This window comes from Leptonychotes weddellii, chromosome 1, assembly GCF_054177405.1.
Source record: "Leptonychotes weddellii isolate Sample4059 chromosome 1, ASM5417740v2, whole genome shotgun sequence".
Lineage (NCBI taxonomy): Eukaryota > Metazoa > Chordata > Mammalia > Carnivora > Phocidae > Leptonychotes > Leptonychotes weddellii.
In genome coordinates, this window is record NC_138369.1 from 129,895,184 (window position 1) to 129,911,812 (window position 16,629).

The window sequence follows — 16,629 nt, forward strand, 5'->3', positions numbered from 1 at the left end:
GGCTGGCTGAGGCCTGGGGACCTGAGGTGGTGGGGTTTTTAGGGGGTGGAAGCCATAAGGGCCTGGGAAGGTTAAGAGCAGAGGAAATGAAGAAGTCCACCATGCCAGCCTCCAGAGCTCCTTCTCATCCACTGGAAAGTGGCACATAGGAGGGTTGGGCCCTATGGTCTGTCCCTGCCTGAGTGGGCTGGCCAAAAAGTCATCAAATGATCTCTCTAGGTCTTGAATTCTAGTAGGAGGGTGATCGTTGCAGGATCTTACCTCAGAGCCTTATGCAGAGACCTTGGGCTGTGTCTCATGGAGATGAGGCTGTGGGTACTCTCTCTCTCTCTCTCCATTTCTTTTCTTTTTTCTGTTTCTTTTGGTTCTTATTTTATCTGCCCTATCTTACTTAGGTTTTCCTCATAAATCACTTAAATCATTTTGAGAAGCAGGTAGAATATAGATGGAAAGAAAAAAAATAAAAGAAACTTGTTTACAGAACTGTGATCTAGACAAGGTAGGCTTTCAGTCCTGGGATGTTCTGTTTGTCTTTCTAAAAGATGTTATTTTGTGTTGGTAAGTCGATTTTGCTTGTGAAAGACAATGTGGAAAAATTGTATATGTGCTGCTGAAGCGAGCACGACAATGTGGAAAACTTGTAAAAAGAAAAAAAGAAAGGAGAAATTGCTCATAATTGCATTATATAGACATCCATAGTTAGTATGTTTCCTTCTTTCCTTACATGTATAAATTAAAACTTTCTTGGTATTTGTACTAGAAATGGTGTCCGGTTTCCTTGCTTCATGTGTATCATACATAATGTGGACAATTTTCTGTGGTATCAAAAATCCTTTCTAAACATTTAAAAGACCTCGGTCCCCCAGAGTTAGAAATGTAGACTCCCCATTTTACATCATTATAAATAAAGCATTGACAGTGTTTTTGTCCCTAAAGTTCTTTTCGAAGTTAAGATGATTTCCTTGGGAAAGATTCAGAAGCACAGCCGAAGGAGAGGGCTGGCCCGGCAGCGTGTCAGTGTGAGCGTGTGCTCGGCGAGGTGTGGGGCTGCATTTGCAGAGAGAGAGGGGACGAGGCAGGCCTCCTGACAGCCGCCCCCTCCGTGAGATCCAAGTGACTTAGGCTGTCAACCTGTGGATCTTGTTGGTAGGGTGGACGGAGAGAAAAATCTTCCCAGTGACTCATCCATGGTACCTGGGCAAAGCCCTCAGGCCTGGTGACCGAATACCCACCTCTGTCGGAGCTGCCGTGGGGACCACCGAGGTCAGTGGAGCCCGGTGAAGCCTGCCCAGCGTGCCCACAGCCCTGCGTTCAGATGTGCTTTCAGACGGGCGCATCATCCCAGCTTGGCCGAACTCTGCTCCAAGGCAGGCTGGGGTGGGTGTTCACCTCAGAAAGGCCAGTCAGTGGGATCAGCCAGCGGATAAACTAAAGTTAACTCAGCCATTATTGCTTTTTTGTTAATGAGGGGAAGACCAGCTGTGAAGATGCCAAACCTTTCAGAAATGTTGCCCAGTACTTGGGATTTAATATCTTAGGGCAAATTCCGTGTTTGGGCAGAAGAAAGCACTTGACAGTGATTTTAAGTCCTGCCCGGACTCCCCAGGGTCCCTTGTGCTTCACTGAGCTTTCATTTCCTAATTTTTTTACACAATATTTTTCCTATTGAGTTATGAATCTTGGAAGCTGTGAAAAGCGCTGGCAATTCATTGGACTCATGAGCGAGCAGGAGCTCTTTTGTGGATGGAAGCTCAGGGGGAAGCTAAGCCCCGAGGTAGGTGGAGGACAGTTGGGCAGGAAATTCTGTCACCACAGCTCTAGGGGTTGGCTGGAGTGATGGCCAAATGCCTATCCTATGTGGTTGTGCGGGTTTCGGGAAAGGGAGCAGGGTTGGCTTCTCTTAGACTACAGTTAACAGGAGCAAACCAATTCCTTCTCAGAGATCAGATTCAAAAGCAGCAGCTGGATAGCCTCTCCTGGGTGTTCCCGAGCCTAAGAACACTTGACTTGGATCTTCAACTTCCACAGCCCACTGACATGTCCACAGATGCTGTTCAAAGTGACCTCCTTTGACAAAGAAGCAAAGTAGGCTTGAAACCACCTGAAACATTTTATTGAAGTCAGTGTACAAATGTTTAAAATGCTTTGAAGAAATCGGATCTGAGATGTTCCTGCTATAAAGTAGCCTATGGACAAGTCAAACGGAAAGCATGGATGTGAGATGTGCCCATAGCCAAGATCTAAGAGAAAGATTCTTCTTAACGTGACCCGTGTTTGCAACCAACCTCTTGTGTACCAAGCACAGCGCTTGACTCTGGGGGACAGAGCTATGTAAGCCTGGATTTCTTGCTCTGAGGAGTCTAGTTGGGGAAAGACCTAATATGGCCAGTCACAGTACTGAAAGCACTTAGAAGGAATTGATACTGATTCAGGAGTTGAGGTAAAACCCAAAGGAAGTAGCATTTGAGATGGGCTTGAAAAGTAAGCATGGCGCTGATGCTTAGAGAAGTGGGAGAAGGGTCTGGAAGGCAGGAAACACAGGGATGGGTATTACTGGTGTTCTTGGGGAGAATTATCTGCATGACTGCCGGGCAGAGAAAAGCAGAGGATGAGCAGGAAGCGGTGGGTACGGTGCCCGGTTTTCACGGGCTTTGATTCTCATCTTAAGGAGTTTGGGCTATGTTCTGCAGCTACGAGGGACCCATGGAAAGGTGTTTGAACAGGGAAAGTAGCTTAATTTTTTAAATTAAAGGAAAATACATAAATACATGCTCAATGAAAGATTTCAGCTATCAAGAAAAAAGAAGAAAGAAAAACAGAAAAGGAAAAAAAGAAAATGCTCCCCTTCCCAGAAGTAACTACTGTTCTCCTTCAAGTAATTTCATCTACTTGTCTCTAGAGATACAGATACACGAAGTCAGACTTCCTCCTCTCTCTCTCTCTCTCAATCTCTCTCTCACACACATGCCCCTATATTATAGTATTTAAATTTACATAAGATAGGTCTGTAATCCAGGGAAGCCTGCATGCTATATCTTATCACTCAGCTCATTTTTTTTAACTTCTTTTTTTCAGATTTCGTTTATTTATTTGAGAGAGAGAGCTCTCGCACACGCACACACGCATGAGCTGGGGGGGCAGAGGCGGCGGGAGAGGGAGAAGCAGAGAAGCAGACCTCTCCCCGCCCACCCCACCCCCACCCCCGTGCTGAGCAGGGAGCCCGAGGTGGGGCTCGATCCCAGGACCCTGGGATCACTACCTGATCACTTGGCTCATTTTGCTCTTTGTGTTATTTCAGAGCACGGTTTTGTGGGCTACTCACGGGAACTGCTCCGGAACAACACTCTGCCAGATTACAGCCCCGGGGAATCTTTCTTCACTGTCTTTGGGGTATTCTTCCCGGCGGCTACAGGTATAGTAATTTGGGTTCCTTCCCACTCCCACATGAGGGGTACAGATGCTTGGTTTCTGAAGCTCAGTACTATAAGTGGCCTGAATGTGTCCCTAGGATGTATATCTATGTTTGACTTTAGAGACGGCCTTAGCTTTCACTAAAAATCTCTTAACGGAATTTCCTTGTTCATAATTCCTGAAGGCCTCCCACATTATTTCATCTTCCTTATGCTCCATACCTATGTATTGAAACCTGTTGACCTCGTTAATAGAGACACATTCCTCTTTAGGGCTGAACAGGATGGATTCCTCAGCAGGACAAGCTACCCCCTTCCACCCCAGACCGAGTGTAAAGTTGGTCCCCAAACTCCCCTTGTCTCTACCCCAACCTGTGTGTCTTCTCCCAGGGGACAGAGAGATGCTATTGTCTTCTCACTGTACTGGGTGTGGGTGAGACCAAGGTCCCGCGGGCAGTGAATGAATCTCCTTACCCCACCTTCCCCATTTTCTGGCTCTCCAGTGGCCAGGGAGGAACGTTCCAAAGCTGAGGTCCCTCTAGGACTCTTGTCTTAGGCTTAGGGCCCTGGCCTGGAAGGTAGTAAGCTAACATGTAAACCAAATATCTGTAAGAAATAACCATTTGCTAGTGACTGGGCTTGTCCCAGAGCACAGACTCAGGGAAGCATTTTACTCTTGATCACGCAGTGTGGATACCCTGGAGTGTGGCTGATTTTATCTCCTTTTCTGCCTCCCCTCCTCCCTCTGCCTACATGTGGCTGTTTCCTTGCTCATTATCCTCTCCTCAAATAGGATGGGGATAGAAAAAGAGGAGAAGCTACTAGAATGTTGAAAATTTAAAAGGCTGTCCATGCTAAGTGTTGGCAAGGATGTGGAGAAATTGGAACTCTCGTACACTGCTGATAGGAAAGTAAAATGGTACAACCATTTTGGAAAACAGGACGATGATTTCTTAAAAATTGAACAGTCTATGGCCATACCACCCTAAATGTGTCTGTTCTTGGAAGCTAAGCAGGGCTGTGCCAGATTAGTATTTGGATGGGAGCCACCTAGGAATACCAGGTGCAGTAGGCTTAAAAGAAAAAAAATTAAATATACGCCCAGCCATTCCCACTGCTGGTTATCTACTGCAGAGAAATGAAAACCTGTGTTCATCTAGACTTGTGCATGAATGTTCAAAGCAGCTTAATTTGTAATCGTCTCAAACTGGAAACAACTCAAATACCCGTCAACAGGCAAATAGGTAAACAAATTAGGATATAGCCATGCCATATAAAACTACTCAACAATAAAAAGGAATGAGCTCTTGGTACGTGCAACAATGATGTTTCATGAAAGAAGTCAGACAAAAAAAAGAGTACCTTTTTAAAAGGGTAAAACTGTGTAAAACTCCACTTAACGTAAAATTCTAGAAAATGCAAACTGTGGTAACAGAAAGCAGATCAGTGGATGGGGAATAGGGGTGAGGGGGGCAGGAGGGAGGGACAAGGAAATTTCAGGGCATGAAACTCTATTCCTGACGATGGTGATAGGTTCACAGGTATATTCATATGTGAAAACATTCCAGATTCTTATACTTTAAACATGTGCCGCTTATCATGTGATACTTACCCCTCAGTAAAGCTGTGCAACTGAAGAAAATGAACAACATTAATCACCCTAACCAGCTTTCCTGAATCGCCCTCCTGCCTCTAGCCGTGGTGAGTTTTCATTCCTCTTCACTGCCAAACACCTGGGCTTTGTCTGTGCTCCTGTGTCTCCATTTCCTGCCTCCTGTTCAACTTGTCCACTCTCTTCTTTTGGAAGTCCAAACCGGCCTCACCACTGAAATGGCTCTTCCCAATCTTCCGTGGCTGCCATGCTACTCAGTTCAGTGAGCATCTCTAACTTCTCAGTGCATTCAAATGGGCCACATCCACTTCCTCCTTCTTTCCTCTTGCCTCCCATGATGGAGCGCCCTCCTTGTCTGCTTCCTGCGCCTCTGACTTGCCTTTATAGGTACATCCTCTTCTGCCTGCCCAGTAAACGTGGGGGTTTTTCAGGCTACGCCTCGGCCCTCTTCTCTTCTTTCTCTACTGTTTCCTTTAGAATCTCATCCATGCCTACTGTTCGGTGGCCGCTCACAATGCTGATGACTCTCAGACTTGTACCTCCAGCCCAGACTTCTCTAAGCTTCATACCATATACTCGGTTGCTTACATGACATCATCTGTTGGGCATCTCAGACCCAACATGTTCAGAACCAAGCCCATCCCACCCACCCATCCTCCAACTGGTTCTTCTCCTTTACTCCTGATCTCAGGAAAGGGCACCTCCATCCGGACAATTGCTCATGCCAGTAATGGGGAGTTATTCATGATAATGTCCTCTTTCTTACCAGTACCCTCCAAGTCCTGTCCATTTTTCCTCTTAAAGGAGGGTCTTCTATACTTCCTACTTTTCTCCACTTCTGCCACCTGACCACTCTGGTCCAAGCCTTTTCTCTCCCTGGCCACAGAAGTGAGTTTGGAGCCAGGCCTCAGTAGCGGCAGGTAGACTCTCGGTCCACAAATCCAAATGTGCCTGAAGTAGCACATCCCTTTCATTCTTATGAAATGCAAAGGGTTAGTCTCTGACTCTAAGCCTTCATTCTGCCAGGATGACTGAAAACTGATGTCAGTCGTTCATCATGCCTCCACCATGCCCTGCCAGTTTGTTCCAGGGTCTTAGGGTCTTACCAAGTCCCAAGGCATGTCTGGCTTTTCATCACTGGACACAGAGCCAGACTCTCTTATTGTCCTGTCTGCATATCCCTTCAGGTACGTGCTCTCTGCTGCTTCTGGACCACTTCTGAGGACCAGAAATCTGAACCCGGGAGCCCTGTGCTTAGAGTCTATGCACTTCCCAGGCCCTCCTTTCTAGGGTCGTATGGGATCCCTGCCAGTGCTGGCAAAGAGTGGGCCCCAGGTCCACACTGTTCCCGATCCTGTGCGACCTTTTCTCCCTGCCTCCAGCTCCAGGGACAATCTTCTGTAACAGTATGGCGGACAGTCTCATCCAGGGCCAGCCTTATGGGCACACGCCTATGCATTCACACTGGGTCCCACGCTTAGAAGGGCCCCGTGCTTGGTTTAATGATTTACGGTTGCTAAAATTCTTAGTAATTTTTGAACAAGGGATCTTGTATTTTTATTTGCACTGGACCCCGCAAACTATGTACCAAAGTCTATTCTGGTCCCCCCATGCTGCGGCTTCTTTTCTACCTCCTTGATTCTTTAAAATCTCCTAAGTGCTCAGGCTTTGGAGAAACAGATCCCAAAACAGAGTCCCGGCAAATTCTGCTTCCTCCTGCCTTGTATCTCCCTCAAGGCAATACAGTAGAGGTCAACTTCCTCTGGACAGAAAAGGCAAGGGGGAAAAGAAATAGAGGGAATTTTTTAAAAAGCTAACATTTGAAAATATTGTCCAGCCCTCCCTCCCACACATAGGAGGAACACACATTCAAGAGGCTTGCCACCTGAGCGTTTCCTTGGGCCTGGCAATGAGTCCCTCCAGGGGGCACCCCTAGGAGGTTGTGTCAGTAATGTGACCCTGCTGGGCCCCCTCCACACGGCTCCATGGTTCCCCTCCTTTGCCTCTCCAGGCCCGGTGTCTTAGAAAGAGAGGGTATGCCTGGTCTGAGAGGGGGCAGAGAGTGGTGGGCCCCGCTTCAGTATTTTTCCCTCCAGCAAGGAATTAGCAGCCTGAGGTTTGAAGAGCCACACAGTAGCCCTGGGTCTGAGCGGGACTCACATTTGAGATCAGCAAGTTCAGCAGCTCTCAACTTTTTGTCTTTTTAACCCATATTCATTTTTGATAATGATACTAAAATCCTCACCTACACTAGAAATTCTGATATGCGCCCCCTGGACCACAGAAGGGTGTACTTGTCCTTCCTTTGAGACAGATTGCTACCTAAGAATATTAATCAAGTTTTATATTCTATAGCTTAAATTATGAAAATCTTATTTTATAAAATTCCAAATATAAAATTATAATATTGAAGAAACTATACAAGCTTTTTTTTTTTTTTTTTTTTTTTTTTTTTTTACCGCACCCCTGTTAGGAGATACGCTTCCCGGTCCTCCCACCACCCCTTGGCCCAACCAGGTTGAGAATCACTGATCCTTTATGTGAGCACCTGGGGAAGGAGGAGCACAGAGAGACTTATGAAGGATTGCTAAAGGTTACCCAGCTAATTAGTGACCGGGGTTGGGCCACCATTCTGCTATGGAGCATTGCCTCCCGGGCTCGCTCTCTGTTTGCCAGGGGCCCCAGTGTAAACACGGTAGGCAGGACGAACAATTTGTATCACTTGGCTTCCCCTGGCAGATGTTCTGTTAAGCTATGAAAAGCATGGATGATTGGCAGTTTCCATGGTGATGGATTTGCCAAGGATTAGCTCTGAGTGAGTCATGGCCGGGGCTCCCTCCAACACCATCCTCTTCTGGAACAAGAGAACCTCCACGCTGTGGAGAGGGGAGAGGAGTTTGGAAGAACAAACACAAGTCCCCCCCACTCTGTCCCCACCTCCAGTCAGAGACATATTATTTTAGTTACTTAGATATTTTATCTCAAGGGTAGGACAATTCCTGTAAGGATCAGTTGAAAACTAGGTTTCAGTGGCGTCTCTGGATTTATGAGGCCTGTCCCTCTGTCCTTCTCCCTGCAGTCGGCCACACACTGTGACACCCTGTGGTAGTGGCTACAGGGTGGGGCTGGGGCCTTGGAGGAGATTCTGCATTTGCTTTGTTTCTTAAAGTGCTTTCCTTCTCCAAGCTACACTGCCAAACTTGCCCTGAAAGACCAACCTCGGTGCCCACGGGATTCTCTCTCTCCCTCTGTTTCTCTCTCTCTCTGTCTCTGTCACACACACACACACACACACACACACACACGGCCACTCCAGGGATCAGGGACCACAATACAGGGAAGAACTAGGAGATGGAAATTCACTGAGAATGGGGTTCCCAGGTTTAAGGAGGGGAGAGCCTCAAATAAGGGCAGGCTGAAGCTGGGGCTCACCCCACTGCATTCTTATGAGCAGGAGCACGAGAAAAGGAAGCTTTATAATTATTATACGTGTTTATTTTTATAATTCTATTTATCGAATTAACTTATAATTTCATCAAAATTATTATAAGTATCTATACTAATCATTAGTATTACAACAGCCCACTGTGCGTGGCGCCGTGCTGAGCACTTTACACTCGGTCTCTCACTTCGGCCTCACCACACAGCCCCTCTGCTCCAATGAGGCGCAGACTTAGCATGACGGTAATGAAGCCCAGGCTGAGGGGTCCCTCCCTTGCGGGAGCTCCTGCTAAGGCCCTGTTCTTAATTTCATATTCATAAGTCTGTATTGTTTTTAAAGTGTCAGACCCCAGAGAACTTGGATCCTTCCATGGGTTCGGTTATTACTGCATTTTACAGATGAGGGAACAACAACACAGAGAGGTCAGCCGGACAGTAAGTGGTGAACCGCACTGCTTCCCATTACTTTGCAGAGGATGCCGGAAGGGAGAATGCACAGGCCTGGGGAGCTGCCAGCAAGGCCAGCGAGGCTTGCCTGAATCCTGGCGTTTCAGAGTTCCGGGAGACACCATGTGTCTCAGCAGAGTCTCTCAGGCATGGAGAGGGTGGGGCCTGACAAGTTCTGCCTCCAAGAATAGAAGCCAAGAGGAGAGGAAAGCTTCCTGCGGGAGCCGCTAAACAAACCAGCCAATAAGCCAGGTGTGCGGAGGGAGGAGTGGGTTTGGGAATCAGGTGGAAGGTAAGGAGGGACGGCCAGGGTCCTTAGGAACCCAAGGGATTTCCAAGTGAGGAGGGGAGCCCGTCTTTCCTGCGTGGACATTTATTCAGCACCTACTAGGTGCCAGGCACCGTTCCTCCTAACTTTACAATAGCCCCGCCAGATAAAGCGTCTGATCCCCGTTTGCAGATGAGGAGCCCGAGGCTCAGAGCCACACTGCCCCCAAACAGTAGCAGACTGCTTCCTTCAGCACAAAAGGCAACAGACAAGGTGTGGGAACTTTAGTGCATGGATATTCTGCCTTCATGATAAAGAAAAAGAATAAACTCATGAACTTCAAAGAAGAGAGAAAATAGGCAGCAGAGAAACAATTAAGGTAGAGCTGGAGGAGAAAATTAAAGGTTTCTAAGGACACAGATGTGGATTGAAAAGCTCCCAGGAGGAAGCTTGGGAGCTCCTTGAGAAAGAGTAAGTAGTCCTTTAATGAACAACTAACAGAAACCAAAAAAGCCTAGAAAAACTAGTAGGCTTTTTTACCCCCTTTCTAATTCTCATTTTCAGCAACAAAGAGGAAAACAGGGTAGGAAGTGGGATTGTGATGATATGCAGCAAGTGAAGGCTTTGATCTGTGTGAGCGGGGGTTGACTGGGGGCAGAAGGACACGGCCACAGTCTCGCAAATGTTGTAAGCAAGTGGTTACTTGACATTGATACTGGTTCTTTTAACCGCAGGCGTATTGTTGAGATGTAGAGGGGATGAGTTTCTCTCCCGGCCATCTCTGCCTGTTGTTAGGTCTGACCTTGACGATGTGGCACCAGGCCCAAAGCCCTGTTCACCTGGTGCCACCCACCCAAACTGGAGGCATAATGTCAGTGCCCAGGAGACTATGGGTGGCGCTGGAAGTTTAGCCCCATAAACCTAAGCGGGCAAGGTGCTGGCCGACGCCATGTTACATATATATAAAAGCCGAGACAATAAGCATCTGCTAAAAGGCTGCGGAACTAGGGTAGAAAACCAAGTCAGAAGACTTAACCATATGAAGGAAGCTGTTTACCGAAGTCACGTGGTAACAATGCATGGACTATATTGTCATCCTGATGCAGAGAGAAATGTGGTTTCAGGTAAAGCGATTAACTGCTTCCTGGAACTGGAAGTTTAAGACCTATCAGGAGGGGAAATACCCTGGAGAGGCACAGACTAGTGATTTGGAACTGGTGATGAAAGTACCTGCGGGTAAACCAGTGTGTCCAGTGCTGATCATAACTGATAAATTCAGCCTTCTCATGGTGGAGTAACCCCAAATGAATCATACACTTTCTCTGTTATAAAAGGAAATCCGAGAAAAGTATGGGTGTTAGAAACCAAGAAACTCTGTGACATAGCGGAAAGAACACTGATTTGAGATCAGGAGACTTGATGAAACTTGGGCAAAATCACTTCTTTTTGGGCCTCGTTTTCCTCATCTGTAAAATAAGAGGTTGGAGTAGATGACCTCTAGGACACCTTCCAGCTTTAAGAATTGTTATTCTAAGTAGCCATTTTAAGCGATTTTAGGAAGCCTCGCAAGAAAAGCATAAAGATTAAATAGTAATTATAAAACGGACACAGTGTTTCCCAAACTGTGTTCCCTTAAACACTAGTAATGAATAAAGTTTTTTATTTAAAAAAAAAAAGTGTAATATTGTTAAATAAGTTTTGGGAAACACTGTGTGTTACATTTCTTTTCTTAGAGTGGACAATGAAATTAGCATATTGTAGGCACTGATGAGTCCAGCAGTAAACACCTCTCTAATCTTGTTTAATCAAGATTTTCCCAAGCTTTTTTTTTTAATACCTGTAAAACATCTGGATACTAATGCTCTGAGAAATAGTATTTGTTATATTACACCCACTAAATCCAGCTCTACCATTAACGATAATATCTTAAAATGGCACCAGAAGCAGATGGAAAGCCAAACTAGAGAATCTCTGTAATACTTGACAAGCGTGCATAAAGAATTACTAAATCAAAATAATTTTTCTAGATCCAACTGACAAGCAAGAAATTTCTAATTCACCAAAACTGGTGATCATCTGCTCAGGAATCATGTAGTCACACAAGGGCGAAATTCTGCAAGCGACAGTCTCAGTGTGCAAACCAATCTAACAGGTGCGCACAGAACGCCCACATCAGTCTGCCCACGTTAGCCTAACAGGAATGACCCGCCTAGCAGGCATTTCCCTGGCTTCGGTGCATTGTGTTGGTGGTACTGACTACCTCCCTTCTGGCTTCTCTGTTTTGTCAAAGAACAGAGCCAACAAAGCCAACTTCCTGGCTGTCTGGGTCTGGCCCATTCCTGAGGGTGGCCTTGCCCGTGTCTGTTGTTTCTGCTCCCACTGACCAGGATCCCAGCGCACCCCACACCAGGCCAGCTAGCAGACCCTGTGATCAAAGGTTGTGTGGTCGACTGTGTGAGGGATTCGTGGGAGAAGAAAAGGGCTTTTGTTACGGATGCAGAACCTGTTTGCAAGCAGGAAGCAGTTAGGATTAATCAATCACTTTCCTAGACAGAGCATATATACCAGTGCAGTTCTCGTGGGTCTTTGTAAATGATCTGATGGAAGATGCACAAATGTGCATCTATGTGACGAACTATAGGAGGTACTAAAATGGCAAAGAGTAATTAGCAGTATGTAATCTCACAATGCTGAATGAATGGGCATAAAATTGCTAGGGGAGCGGAGGGGGGTGCAGAATGAGGCTGTTGTCAATGGTGGGAAGGAATGTGGCCAGCCAGGTGAGGTACCAGTAAATGTGGTGACAGGTGGGAACCTTTGCAGGGGGTCAGAATTTAGGAGGTCCAGGAAGGGCTGCTGTTAGTGGATGAAGTTAGTGGGGCCTGGGAGTCAGGTGAATGTGGAGATTTGGCCAGGGATGCCCTTGGCACCAGATAGTTCTGGGAGCGAGCAATGAAGCCCTAGCCTTTGAACAGAGCCTCAGTGACAGGATCGGGTCCTAAGAACACTGGTCAGAGTGAGGCAGGTCCTGGGCATCCTTTTGTGATTCAGATAAGTTCTGCACATGACAAAAAAGAAAATCCTACAGAAGTGTTTATGATAGAAAGCAGTAGTCTCCCACCCCACCCATCGCAACCCCAGATAGCCCATCGGGGCAACCGCTTTTAATCATTTTTAGCACTTTGGGACCTAGCTGTAGATTACCAAGCAATAAGCTTGAACCTGTAACTTGATTAATGAAAGACATAAACTATTGACTCCATGTTAGGAAATGGAGTTTCACTTACTTACATGCTCCTCCATCTGCTTCCTAATTTTTGATAGTTATATTGCTTTTTTGTTGTTGTTACCTTTTTAATTTTAAATAATATTCTTAGATCTCTGTTATTTTATCAGTTTTGAGCTACATCCCTTCACTCTTTATTATTGGTGTGGGAAATTGAAATTCAGTGTTGTGTTTTAAGATTAATGTATTAGAGTCATATTTATTTTATGTGTAAAATATTTTTACAAGGAATACTTCAGTTATCTTAAGGGAATCCCTAGTTGGGAGGAATCTACACAATCCTTCTATATTTGCGTTTTAGAACAATATGAGAGAAGCCATAACGAGTTGACAATTAGCGGGTGAGTAGGCAAAATGCCACGAAAACTGTAGCTACAACTTTCAGTGAACAAGCACAGTTTCATACACACACACACACACACACACACACTCAAATCTATTAAAGTTTTTTTATCTTAAGTTTATAAGTTAACAATCTTTATAACTTCAAAGACAAACTGCTCAATATTCTTGGAAATTTCTTTGCTCTTTTTAGCAAACACTTAGAAATTCTCCTTTATGATAACAAGATACAGAAGAAGTTTAGAATTAGTTTAAAATTTATTGCAACTGGTATATATTCACTAGCCTTTTCTTTACCTACTTTCCAAATGTAATGGCTAGCTTGAAAGGCATTATTAGAATCATCTTTCAGGTTTTCTTATTTAACTAATTGAAGCTTGTAAGGGCCAATCCAGACCTGAGTGAAAGGTCATGGGACTAATATTTTTGTTTTTAAGCACTACTAAAATGAAGATATTAGTGCTTTTTACATTCCCTCTACTTCTTCTTCTTTTTTTTTTTTTTTTTAGTATTGGTTCCTAATACCAGCTTCACCTCTACATTGTTGAGGTAGATGATATTCATATTCTATTTTATAACTAGAGTTATGTCCTCTGTGCTTTGTCTATAGTCAATTTTTAGAAGTTAAAAAAAAAACAAAACAGTAAACATGTATACTGTTTTGACCAGGTAGCTGTCATTCGGTGAAGAGTGAAGTAGTAGCTAGAATTCCATTTCTTTTGCTTTGATTCTGATGCAGTCCTTGTGCCATTTAGGAGAGAATGTTCCTCATATCATGGTCAAATGGGTTACTTTTTCTTATATTCCATTAGTTATGTAAAATCATGTCATGACATTTTAGTTTGAGTCATATTTAGACATTGACTTTCTTTTTCACTTTTCCTGGAGTTTCAATAAACTTTCTTTTCTCTTGTTGCCAAGATATGCAGTTTAGCATGTCTTTAAAATCATTCAGCTTGTTACTCATCCTGTTCATTGGGTTGAATCCAGTTCCTATCCAGAGGCACGCCTCTTGGGGCCTCCAGCCTTCTGCCTCAGTCCCTGCTGGTTTCTACGCAGTGACAGTGGTGGTTCTGGGACTTTACTCCATCCCTGAGTCATCACCACTCTTTTCTCAATCTCGTGTTTTCCTCCTTCGTTTTGCTGGAGTACATGCTTCAGTAGCTTCCTCAGAAATGATATGTGGAGGTAAATTTTTTGAGCCCTTGTCTATGTAACTTTGCTTTCACTTAATTGGTAATCTGGCTAAAGTTGTAGTTTCAAATAATTTTTCCTCAGAATTTTAAAATCGGCACTCCATTGTTTCCTAGCATTCACTGTTGCCAAAGAGAAGTCTAATTTTTGTTCCTTTATAAGTGTTCAGTTTTTTACCTTTGGAAATATTTAGGATTTTTCCTGAAATTGCACAATGCTACATTTAGGTATGGGCTTTTTAAATTTTGTTCTTTGTACTGTCTGTTCTATGGGATATTTCAACCTGAAGACTTCTGTCTTCTTCAGTTTGGAGACATTTATTTCCGGTTATTTATTATTTAGTTCTGGTTTATTTATCTGGTTATTTCTTTGGTTTTCTCTGTTCTCTCTTTTTGGACCTCCCGTTAGTCGGATGCTGTAACTCTGAGGTAGCCCCTCTGTTTCTCCCAGGCTTTGCTCAGTTTCGTACCCCTTTATCTTTCTGTTCTCAATTCTGGGATACTCGCTTAACTTGATCTTTCGGATCTTCTGTTGCATTTTTAATTTTAGTGATCATGTTTGTAATTTCCAAAAGTTCTTTTTTGTTCTTGGATTATTTTTGTTTTCCTGGCACCTTGCTTTATAGAGAGAGAATATTCTTCTTGGATGTGTCTGGAGCTACTAATTGTATTTTCTTCAAAATTCTCATCTGTGTTCTGATTTATATGTTCCTTCCAGCCCAGGTTGTTCTATTTTTATCATGCATGCATTCGTTGCTGGTTTTCATCACACCCCTGGCAATCTTGGGTTGCTGGCATCGCTTCCTGGCTGTAGTGTGTGTAGGTCTGCATCCCTGAAGGGGACTTGACTGTGGCTCATTTGTGAGTACGGCCAGTCCTTGAGGAGGGCTTCGTTGGGGTGCAAACATCTACACTAGCAGCCCTGGTTTTCCTTGGGTGTATCCAGATCCTCTAGAGAAGTTTTCTAAGGCTTTCCTTTCCTCCCCTTTCACGCTGGGTCATTTTCTCCATTCTCTATGTGCCAGACATCTGTAGCAACCTTTCTTCTACTCACGGCTCCCCGTCCCAACCCTCTTTGCTTATAGGCATGGATGCATTTCCCCCTTCCTACCCTTTAATAGGATCTTGGGAAGAAGGGAAACAAGAGGAAAGAGAAGATGCCTAATGTGGCATTTTAAACAAAAAGCCCTTTAAGAAGCCCCCATTTCAAAACAATCACTGTAGAAAATTGGGACAGTAAATCTAAGCAAGAAAATGAAAAATGATCTGTTTTTCCATCACCAACACATTTGAAAATGTTTAGCATTTTAAAATATGTCCCGGTTCCTTCCCCCTGCCATGCATACATTTGTCTGTTGTCTTTTTTTTTTTTTTTACAACAGTGGGATCATACCACATGTTCTGTTTTATAATATGTATCTGAAAATGAAACAATAGCTTTTTAAATATCTTTCTGTGTCACAACGTATCTCCGACAACGCCGAGCCCTGGTATTTAGTGAAAGATGTATCATCACTTATGTAGCCTATCCCCTACTTGTAGATATTAGGTTGTTTCTCGTTTTCACTAGTATAGACAAGCATTTTTATAAACACTTTTGGCTACACTTTCCTCATATCCTTGACCGTTCACTGAGGTGGAAGTCCCAGGAGTGGAATTGCTGGTCAATGCGTGTGCAGGTTCCAGTGCGGGTCCCCCATTCAGGGCACCCTTGGAAATAGGCCCCCGTTAACTCTCTGCCTCCACATCTTCACTTCACCCCCATTTTACCTGCGCTTCTGCAAGCGTTTTAGCAGGGCTGGTTGGAACAGAATTTTCAGAGTCAGACAGACTGGGGTTGAAGCCTAGCTTTCCCACTTAGTAAATGTGTGACCTTAGGCCACTTTAATTAACCTCTCTGAATACTAGTTTCCTTTTCTGTAAAATAGGGGAAATAATTCTGCTTTTCTGATGTGGTTGTTGTAAGGATTGAACAAGATAAAAAATGCATGGAAAGCATTAGCCCAGGCACTGTCAGGTTGATGGTGTTCAACCCATAATGATGGCGTTAGACCCATCTCTCTCTCTAAGCCTATGTAAATCTTCTCACAAGGCCACATTTGAGATGCACCCGCCCCTCTGTGAGACCTTCCTGACCAGGGCTGTAGAGCACCTGTGGGCTGGACCCGCTTTTGATGTTCAGAACATATTGTCTTATTGGTTTCTTCTGTGGGTGAATACGGACAGAGGTGATGACCCCTCTCACCATCCCACATGGTGTCCTCCCTCCCCATCTTGACTAATTATGACTTTTCACAAGTGTTCGTGGGGAATAGAGGCAATGATGAAGAGGAGCTTGGGACTCAGTGTTGGTAGCATCATGATGGTTCTTTGGAACTTGTTTAGAGCCCTTTGGTCTCTGGCCCTGGCTATTGGATGGGACCTGCTCCCATGACACCTAAACCCCAGTGCAGTCAGTGGGCAGCAGAGGCAAGGAGCTGAGTGGAGGAGGGGGCAGCAGGTGCTTTGCTAAGGCTGAGCCTCCCCAGGGAGTTGGGGGAGAAGAGGGTGGCAGAGCTCAGTATGTGGCCACAGGACCTTTGTGCAGCCTGCCAGATGTCTCACTCACCCTCATTACTTTGCACTGGGCC

The 16,629-nt window shown here is 44.8% G+C and overlaps 1 protein-coding gene across 1 annotated transcript in view; it reads left to right on the top strand.

The window, feature by feature from the left end:
• Positions 1-2,580: 2,580 nt before the first annotated feature.
• Positions 2,581-16,629, top strand: part of LOC115938403 (solute carrier family 12 member 8) — a 57,561-nt gene continuing 43,512 nt past the window's right edge. The window contains exons 1-2 of the mRNA XM_081814724.1: positions 2,581-2,626; positions 3,299-3,412. Coding sequence (XP_081670850.1) covers positions 2,581-2,626; positions 3,299-3,412 — 160 coding nt within the window. The remainder of the gene's footprint in view (positions 2,627-3,298; positions 3,413-16,629) is intronic.